The sequence below is a fragment of the Amphibalanus amphitrite genome, unplaced genomic scaffold (assembly GCF_019059575.1).
Source record: "Amphibalanus amphitrite isolate SeventyFive unplaced genomic scaffold, NRLGWU_Aamphi_draft 001960F_arrow, whole genome shotgun sequence".
In the NCBI taxonomy this organism is placed as follows: domain Eukaryota; kingdom Metazoa; phylum Arthropoda; class Thecostraca; order Balanomorpha; family Balanidae; genus Amphibalanus; species Amphibalanus amphitrite.
This window is the reverse complement of record NW_024883453.1, coordinates 1-10,299: the sequence shown is the minus strand read 5'-3', so window position 1 is coordinate 10,299 and position 10,299 is coordinate 1. Positions and strand designations below refer to the sequence as shown.

The following is a 10,299-nucleotide window of genomic DNA, read 5'->3' as shown; positions in this document are numbered from 1 at the left end:
CTTACGCACACTTCCAAAGTTGGCACTCTGACCCCGATCTGGAAACTGATATCCACTTAATCATCTTAGGAGTTGCTAGCCCCTTACCCGTACTGCGTGCACTCTGGGAGGTTCCACTTCAGATGCTCTTCTTTTCTTAGTTAGATGCGGCCAAGCTGTACCGTTGCTCCAAAGGGATAGCTCGAGTCGTTTTGATAGGTTGCAACTGAATTCGTTGACTATTCTTTTGGTTCTCCTAGCCCTCCTCGGTCATTCTTTCCCTTCCTCCTCTCTCCCCTCTCTCTCTCTCTCTCTCCTCTCTCTCTCTCTCTCTCTCTCTCTCTCTCTCTCTCTCTCGGTCTCTGTCCCAACTTCTCCCCTCTCTATCCCTCTCTCACTCCGTTTGGTATACGGTCGTTCGGCACGGCTTACGGTGAAGCCTCTCGCTCCGTTCGCCTGGGGCAGCCGCGGCTCGGGCCTGTCCCTCTCCACAGCTGAGTGGGGCTATTAGGACCGATACAAACAGTATCACGACCTTCTTCATTCAGAAGAAATTGTACCGGACACTTTCTCTCTGGACCTCTGTGGACCCTTTGATTTCGTCTCAAAGCCGACAAAATGAGGCCTCTCGGGAAAAATGAATGAAAAACAAGAGCTGAACGCCTTTAATCCTGACAGTAAGGCCCATTTCGGCGCTGGGGAGGGTCACGTTTTCTCTCTGAAGCTCGATCGGGCAGAGGGGCGTCTGAGGGAATATGGTGTCTGGTCCTTGTGCAGTCACGTGTCCACTAATGGGACAATTACATGGGCGGCACACCCTTGTGCACGCCGCCAGCCCACCGGCAGATGCTGCTACCTTTTACCTGTCCTTTGCCCTTCTACCAAATGTGAGCAATAGCAGTTTTTGTTTTAACCTAATCAGCCGAAGTATGATCTGAAACCCCAGTTTCGAATAAGTGATATCAGCCATTTTACTCAAAAGAGATGTTTTATTGTATTATTACTTTTAATGAAGATGAATTTTTTCATTCAATCAGCATCGCAATATATCATTTAGAAATAACAATTTTCTGGTGCTCAAAATATGCAGTCAAAATAATTCAGGATATCAATTCAGCCTAGTAAAATACAGCATACCTTCTTCGGCACAGACACAACACGCGGCAACCGATTGTGTCGAGCGCATCGCTCACAGCTTGGAGAGCGCTGCTGTTCGGCGGGCGGGCGGCTGACGAGCCCCAGCCACCCTGTCCTCCCTTCCCGTCCCGGCTGTCCGGACCCCATCTCGTCCCTTTCCGGTCTTCCGGCCGACTCGCGTGCGTCGGCATGCTCCGACGAGGACTGTGTCAGTTCCTCCGTCTCTGGAGTGCCATAAATCGCCGCCCAGTGGTGGTGTCTGCGGCGCAGCGGCGGTTTTTACCGAGACAGAGTAAATCAGAGGCGTGCCATTGTCGGTGCTGCAGCGTCCGGAGACAGACGCCTGCCCGCGGAATCCAGTCACCAATGGGACGCGGTCCCAGCTCCCCTCCCGGGGCGCACGGTGGATTCCAGTCGCGGCTAATTGGCACGGCACGTCGGGGGGGGGGGAGGCAGTGGCGGTGGTCCGATGGCCCCCACCCATGCCACTGGACACCAGTCGGTACAGCGCGGCTCGGCACCGCTGAGACCGGGGACGGTCACAGGAATGTCGGCGTCGCTCGGTCTCCCATAACAGCTCAGTGAATTGAGGACGATTGTGTTCTGTAGGGATGGAATCTGGTGAGATTACTATGCCGCGGTCACTGTCTTATTTCGGGGCAAATATATGAAGACCGGTAATTGTTTTGAAGCTGAGAGGAATGCTCGCGGTAGCTATGAATTGTGGCGCTCGTATTATGCTTCTTGAGCCGTGGAATTTTGTTGAATATGCATTGATCAGACACTGCCTATACGCTTGATTTACTCTTCAACAAGACGTCACCTTTTTATGTTTTGTTCCTTTATGATACCTAGTACAGGGTGTTCGCGAAAATATGTCATGATTCTAATGGCTTTGTAGGAAAAGCGTGTGGGGTGCGTCCGGTTTGACATGAGGCACTGATACATGTGTATAACAAAACTTGAAGATCCGGGCAACACATTTCAGCAAGACATTTGATCCTTGCTATTTGAGCTGGCGATAATGGCGTAACGAAATCATGACATATTTTTGCGAACACCCTGTATTTGCCGACCAGTTTCTTCAGACAATTTCTAAGACACAGTGGAACATCTAAGCAAATACCACCACCAATCCCACCAAACCGCTAAATCATCCACTCGTCCACGAGAAGAAAAACTGCGGGAAGCCAGCCGCCACCCACACACATTCATTAATTCGACTGAAAGCCTCTAAACCACTGCATTGGTAACCAATGTGGTAGATAACCGCACTGATAAACGTTCTCTCCAGCGGACTGCCACGTTCACTGGGTTTGCTGAATGGCCGTTGGTCCGTCCGCCTCTAACTGGGCCGTGGGTCTGTGTGGAGTTGGACGCGCGCTCGGCATCCTCACCCAATCGATAGTGACCGGCCCAGGTGGCCGCGTCCGTCGGTCCCGATTGGCGCCGGTCGCCCTGGTTTTACAGCCTCTCTGAACCGGCCGCCCGCGCCCCGTGGTGATTTATGTCGCTGGAGTCTGTGGCCGGACAGTTGTGTCCGGTCACAAATATTTACATTTATTCCGCTGCCGGCGCGGGTGTCATGCAACACAAAGCACGGGCCCGCCGGATGGTGGACAAACAGAAGAACACGATCGGTTGTAAAACGGCCGGACGCGGCGGCGGAAACGGCTACGACCGCGGCCCATTCGCCGGAGAGACAGGCGCGGCTGTAATGTCGGTCAACAGCGCGATGGTCACTGGTCAGTGGTCAGTCCTGTAGCTCTCCCTGCGGTCCGTCGGAGAGCTGGGAGGAGGAGGAGGATCTTGACTGACCTAGCGCTGGTTCAGTATTAAGTGTTCCGTGAAACATCGTTATACAGGGTGATCCAAAAAATTTGGAACCCCTAACTTAAAATGTCTATAAGTCCGAAAATATTCACTTTATGGACAAATTGCGAACACCATTAGAAAGAACATTTAATTCTCTAAAAAATCACGTCAAATTGATGCATGTATGTTGTAAAGCATTGGCACACTATTAGCTTTTGGAATGAGCGTAAGAAAACTGAGTGAAACGAAATCGCCAAATGTTAACAATGCGCTGAAATCCGTTAGCACTCTATCTGTTGTCTTTTTGCGAATAACTCCACATTCAAATTCAATTTTATTACATAAAAGTTTACACAGAAGCACAGAGTAGAACAGATTCACGCGACCTAGCTTCCGCTGTTCATCCCAGCATGTGCTCAACGCGAGCTCCGTGGGCCGTCTCGCAGGCCTGCAGTTGCTTGGGGACAGCTCCGACTGCGCGGACCAGCAGTCTCTGGGACAACTGGTCCCAGCAGGCCGTCAGCCTTTCCTTTCCTTACAATAGCACGTGAATGAGCTGTTTTTATTCATGAACCTCCAACAAGGGACATGGTCAGAACAGCAAACCGTCAATCACTGATTTGCGCATAATGTTCAAAACCGTTTCACTGAGTTTCGTGACACAAATTTTATAGGCATAGGTCTAGGGCAATATTTATAATAATAATTAAGTTCCATCAATTTGGTTTTATAGAGAATTGAACGCTCTTTCTAATGGTGTTTGCAATTTGTCAATAAAGTGAAAAGTTTCTGTCTTAGAGACATTTTAAGTTAGGGGTTCCAATTTTTTTGGATCACCCTGTATATACATAGTATCTAACTGACCTATCCATCACGTTGTTAACATTATTCAAATGTTATAAGTTCTCCACGACCCCTGTGAGATATGGGGCCAACATCAGTGAGATCAGTCCCTGAGTCAGGCAGGTGGACCGCCACCGCGAAATTAATATGCATGTCTCCAGCTGCCTCTCTGTCTGTCTCTGCGCCCATGAGTTTAGCCAGCCGAGGCCTTTGCTGAAATCTCAAGCGTTTCCATTCCTGGGTCGCAAGGTGGTTTCGTAAACCCAGAAAAAGGTGTGAAATTAGCTGGTGTAACAAAACCGAGATTATAAGCTGCGAATTTTGTTTTTCGCTAAGCGTCCCAGGGAGGCAGTTTTTCTACACGGCGTTCTGTTCCTTGGTTTCCAGTTCATTAGCCAACAAAAGTCCTGACCGATGAGCTACTTTCGTATGCAGCATTTGCAAAAACTTGTCTTTTTGGCCCGTGACCAAATGCAGATTCGTCAAAGGCCGCAGTTTCACACCCCTTCAGTAGGGTTTACAGAATGCAAAAACTGTTTTCTGTTTTATGTAACCTAATACGGCTCCTTTATGAGACGCCCGACAAAAACACAACAGTGTTGCACCTCTTGGGGATTTTCTATTCTGTTTCTTGTTTTTCCCATCTGCTAACGCCTTGCCAATTGCGCCAATTGTATGGTCGGTCCGGCCGGGGCTGGGGCTGTAAAAACGGCCCCAGCCTGCCGACGCTGCTGACTGCTGAACAGCTACCGAGAAGGAGTCCCATCACGGCACTGATGGGCCGACAACTGACGAGGGTGAGGAGCCTAGCTCACCGAAAGGGGGGCCGATGCTGCAAGTAAACTTCGCCGTGAGCCACTTTATTACAACGCATGCAAATGACGGACGTTAGACAATAGTTGGTTTTGACATATGTATGTAAACCCTATACACTATTATATACTTCACGGTTACGATGCTAGTTATATCGTGTTGCAGCTATAACATGTCCGCAAACGAGTTATCCGTTCACAACCTCATTCTAAAAACATTACGCCACCTCATGTCATTGAACATTGATGCACGACATATGAAAAACACACATCATAAATGTGGTTTGTCATGTTATGTTACAACACGTGGTGTACGCATGTTGAACACATCAATCTACCGTGATTTGATACAGCATGACACTTGGTGGAGCATTACATCTGCGTTTCACATTCATCAATAATACAACACAGCCATCACCAGAACGAAACAAGTATTTGCTTACGGGCCGACAGACGCTTCTCACTGAGATATTTCATCCCGTGGTTCTTGGTGGCTGAATAGATAGACGTCTCACGACTTTCGATGTCACAGTTAGTTTAGAGCGCCATTTTGCTTCGCGACTTCATCTTCTGAAGTGTGGTGCTGGAGGCGCGTGGCCAGGTCTCGCAGCTCAGCTTTGAGCGTCATCAGCCCGCGCTTCAGACCTGCTGTCTCGCTGAGTGTCGCCGCGCCGCCGGCCTCCGTCGTTCGACGCTCGCGGAAATACCGCTGAGACAGCGCCGCCATCAGGATCTTGAAGGCGGCCGGGTCGTCTCGCGGGAAGTGGATCTCCTCGGCGATGTAGCAGCAGCGCTGCGCTGAGCAGAGCGCTGTGCGGCCCGCGGCCTGGTCAGACAGGCGCAGCACCAGCGGGCGGCACGGAACAGCGACACGGCAGACGGCAGGAGGTTGAACGGCGGAGGGATCGGCGGCTCCAGGATGAACGAGATCCACACCTTGGTGCGCGCGAATTTCCACTCCTTGTCGACAAACTCGTGCACGTTCTCAAACGAGTCGGACATCACGGCGATCAGCATGTTCATCAGGATAACAACGCACAGTACATGGAAGACGGCAAACAACGTGTAGCCGACAGCTTCAGTGAAGTTGTGCTTGTTGATGACAGGCAGCTGCTCCGTACCTCCGGGGAGGTTCTCCACAACCACCTGCACCGACTCGAGGGAAGTCATGCCGAACAGTGCCCAGAAGAGCGTACGAACAGACCCGTGCAGGGTGACGAACGCACCAGACATGGAGGTCTTCACTCCGGAGCCGTCCAGTCTCTCCATCCCTCCGTAGTAGGCGTACAGCCGGTACATGCCCGACGCAAACGAGAAGATGATGAGCGTGAAGATCGCCAGAAACTCACAGATGTCCGACACCATCTTACCGAGTGAGATCTGCAGGGCCGAGGCTGGAGTTCATCTGGAACAGATACAGGGTCTTCCGAAGGCCAGGATGCTGGCGATGGCCACCAGACCCTCCCCGATCAGTGTCGGGTCGTACTGGTACCAGAACTTGCGCTCCAGTCGCTCGTTGCCGTAGGTGACGATGTCATAGTAGGACCAGATCCAGCAGCAGAACGACACCATGAACGCGGTGGTCATCAGGGTATCGTACCAGTGCCACGAGTCGCTGAAGTAACGTCGCCGACCGCGCCGCCAGCACTGACGCACCTGAGAGGCGGCGATACCAAACACCCACAGCACCAGCAGTGGCTCGAGGCCAGAGTCCGGTGGGCCGCGGAACTGACTCATCTCGTCCAGACTCGACTCGAGCAGGATCAGCGCCATGAAGATGAGGTACGAGGCCATCCAGTTCATCCACTTGTTTATCGGTGAGTGCCAGTAGCGAACGTGGCGAGACTGGGGGTAAACGAGCATCAACAGCACAGAAAGCGGCAGAGTCAGCAGTGCGAAGAAGAAGCTCATCACCTTCCTCTTGGTGGTGTAGCGACGCCAATCCTGCCGCTGGCCCAGCCACAGCTTGGTCAGCACCTGCTGCACCTTCGGATGGGTGACGAACTCCTTCTGGCCGTAGTCGATGGCCATGAAGACGAGGGTAGTGGAAGGGCCGCGCGCCTTCCTCGCAGCCCAGAGGGCGGCTGAGGATCAGTTCTACCTCTTCCGTGGACCGGCAATAGTTCAGAAACTGCACCGCGAACTCACTGGCCTTCTGCTGCAGCTCTTCATACAGTGTGCGGAACTCGCGCTCTCGGTGGATGTTGCGGCCCAGTTCACGATGAAGCGTGAAGCAGGTCAGGATGGGGTCCGGTGATGACTGGATGATGTACGACGGAGACGTCAAGGCTTGATACGTTAGCACCCGGTGGTACGACTTCACCAGGTCCTCGCCCTTCAGCCGACCGGCACACTCTAGCTTGCAGCAGTCTGGAGGGTGCGGCTTGATGATCTTGGTCCCCGCTTTGTCAGGAAGCACACCATCTCATAGTGGTCAGCTTGCGCAGCCAAAATCAGCGGTGTCATGTTAGGCGTGAAGCGTGAGCTCGAGTCATAACCGAAAAACTCCTGGTCGGGGTCATCCTCGGACATCTTCTCGAAGAGCAGCCGAACGAGATCTTCGTTATTCGCTTCGACTGCGTAGAGGACAGTGTCGGACAGCTCAATCTTGGGCTGCTGCAGCAGCAGCTCCACCATGGGCTCATCCCCCTGCTGCACGGCTATGTGAAGCGGTCGCACGCCTTGGAAGTTGCAGCAGTTGATGTTGAGATCGGGCTGATCTCTCAGCAACTGGAGCACAGAGTCTCGATCACCATCCTGCACCAGCTGGAACAGCGTCGATTCATTTTCAGACAACGTAGGAAGAAACAGGCTTGGGCGAAACCAGCCGTCCGTTGAGTCGTCGTTGGTGTCGTGAATGCGCTTCATTCGCATGACATCATTATCCGAAAGACTTAACTCATCTCCAGATTCTCCGACGACGCCAGAAGGGACTTCTTTTCTCCTTTGGGGCTCTTCTTTTGTTTCTCCTTGCCCTTCTTCTGCTTTTTGTGACTAGCCTTTCCTTTGTCTTTATTTGCTTTGGATTTATTTTCTTCCCCATATTGGGTCTTTTGTGGTACCTTTTCTAATATATGTTTACCTTTGATAGCTTTGAAAGTTAGGAAATACAATGAAATAACATTTCAGCTGTTGAACATATATTGGATGAGCTTTTAGAAAGCACTTTTCGGATACTGATTCTTCAGACAATCGTGTTTTGCCTTCACTTTTACAAGAGAGGTAGAAGCGTCCGTACTGATCTTAGTCAAGGTTATAAGCCTGACTGGTCCGGTAATAACGCTAATTCCACAATTTGCCCTCCAGCTTTGCACGCCATGGCTTATGTTGCTCGTGCACCGTAGTGTGCATTACAGGTCAATGAATAGACCATAGCGTCACATGATTGTACACGTTTGTGGTGCATTGATGCGTGCAAATCTAGGTGATTGGATCTTGGGCTGTTTCATTTCAAGGCCCAAAAAGCATTATCTGAAAGCTTGTTTTAGGGCCTTGTTGTTTTAGGGCCTTGTCTGAAAGTACGTCGATCTTGTCCTTGGATCTTGTTTGTCATAATATTGCAGAATGGTCTTTTTACCACGTGCGTTTTATGAGCGAATATTCCTTATTAAGAGGTAAAGGGAACATCGTAATCTCAATATGGATTCAATAGGGATGCATCCTGCATCGCAATTAGGCACACTTATTTTAGCATCCTATAGGCATAGTCCTTTATTTTGTTGCGGCAGTCATTCACTCAGTTGACTGCATGGGATCACCCAGTTCCTATGCTATTCTGTCATCGACATCGAGAGGAGCGGTAGGGAAGATGTCCATGAATCCACTGACTCATGATTTGACCCCAATCGACCACGACCTTCAGGTAATTACATTGTCTAGCCCACTAGAGTTTTTATCCGCCCGTCTATAGTCGAACAACACCGACATTCAATAACCCAAAAAACAAAGTAACCGAATCAAACGGCGTCAAACGTGGTCTGGATTATAGTGGTGCGTCGTGCTACCGCGGTTTAAACTTTTTCAGTGCGCTTTTTCTGGCTGAGTGGCGCACTTTTTCTGCCGGTTGTTCTCTCAGTTCGGCGGCCAGGAAGGCAGGACCGGAAGCGGTGGTGGTAGTGCCACCTCGCGTGCAGACAGTGACCCGTCAGCGGAAACGTGCGCCCAGTGCAGATCATATAGCGTGAAATTAAAATAATGTCCGTCCACGCACCGGTGCGCTCTAGCCTGTGACGAGGTGGCTTGGCGCGTTCACGAGATGTGTAAAAAGGCGACCATGAGGTCATAGCGCAACATCATTATGTTTCATTGCCTTTTTCAGCATCAAAATAAGCAGGGGTAAATCGCGTTTAATGTCCATTTCAACAAATGCCAGTGGGTTCCACCGTAATTTCCAAATGAGCTCTGCTGTCGTCTGACTCCGCCGGTGGCTATACAGCATCACATCCATTACTGCTGAGTTCTAGCCCGCGTCATAGAGCTGGTGAGTGTCACCAATAGGTGTCACACTACAACCTGTAACCCACAACAGAGTGCCGCTGTTCAGTGACCGCCGGCGAGCGTCGGACGTCAGTGCACTGCCCTCTCCAGTCGGTCCCTTGCAGACCGTTTTCCCGCGGCGCCCCGGCCGGCCGGCGGATATCCGGTCACCACCGCCACTGTTTTGCACTCGCCGCTCGCAGGATGCGGCCGTTGTTTTCGGCGGCGCCTCGACTGCCGCCCTCCGTGGCCGTCCTCATGATGACCACGGAGGGCCGGCAGTCGATCGGGTTCGTCCCGACGCGTGCCGCGCAGCGCCGCGAGCGAGGTCGTCGTCTTGCCAGCAAGACAACGTCAGTTCCGATACACAGCACGGACAGTCGCGGCAAACGCGGCCGATGGCTGCAGCAAATTCCACCGCCACCTTCCCCGCTCACTAACGGAAGCTGCGTGCCGCTCCAATGCCCTGCCCCCATCACCGACGCCGAATTAATTTGACTCTGGCAAAATGATCAATTAATGGGCCTGTTTGGCTGCGTTGGTAGCGTCCTCATTAGTGCCTGTGTGTGCCGCAGAGTGGTGGGTAATTCGGGCTCCCCGCGCTGGCGGACGGCGCGCATGGGCGCCTCCCCCGGCACATCCCCCAGTAAATAGCAGCGGCTGATTGATGCGCTCATTGCTCATACGCTCGGCGAGATTTCGACCACCCGGAGTGTTTGCAGTGATGGATGCGGTCGGTGGACCGAGGACAGGTAGGCAGGTAGGCGGGGGACGCGGGAGAGGTCGCAACGCCAGGACGATACTTTGCGGCATCACAATCATCATCATCAAAATCCTCACCGTGTCAGTCTATAGGTGAGGTCACGAAGGTAACGAAAGTGACCTTGACGTGAAGGAGACAGCCCCATCGGCACCGGCTCGGTACAGTGCACACGGTCAGTGCATACAGTCAGAGCCAGTAAATAGCGCTCGACTAATGAGCGGTGAACAGATAGGAGGGCGTTCATCAGCTGAGAGCTGTGTATCGGCCCGACACGACACCGTGTATGGGTGGGTGAGTTGTTTACTCCTCGCCGCAGGCGCCGAAAGCTGGCATGTAAACTGAACCCCACCGGACAGCGGTGAAATGCTGACAATGGCGCACGGTGCGATATTCTGCATTCACATTCAACCAATGCGGTGGCGGCTACTACCTACCGAGCTGTCGTGACATGCTTAACAGGACACCCATATTGTT

The 10,299-nt window shown here is 52.0% G+C and overlaps 1 protein-coding gene across 1 annotated transcript; it reads right to left on the bottom strand.

Annotated features, from left to right (window-relative positions):
* Positions 1–6,941: 6,941 nt before the first annotated feature.
* Positions 6,942–7,491, bottom strand: LOC122375927 (short transient receptor potential channel 3-like). The gene has a single exon (XM_043355509.1). The coding sequence runs from the start codon at positions 7,458–7,460 to the stop codon at positions 6,942–6,944; it is 519 nt and encodes a 172-aa protein (XP_043211444.1). The 5' UTR covers positions 7,461–7,491.
* Positions 7,492–10,299: the final 2,808 nt, after the last annotated feature.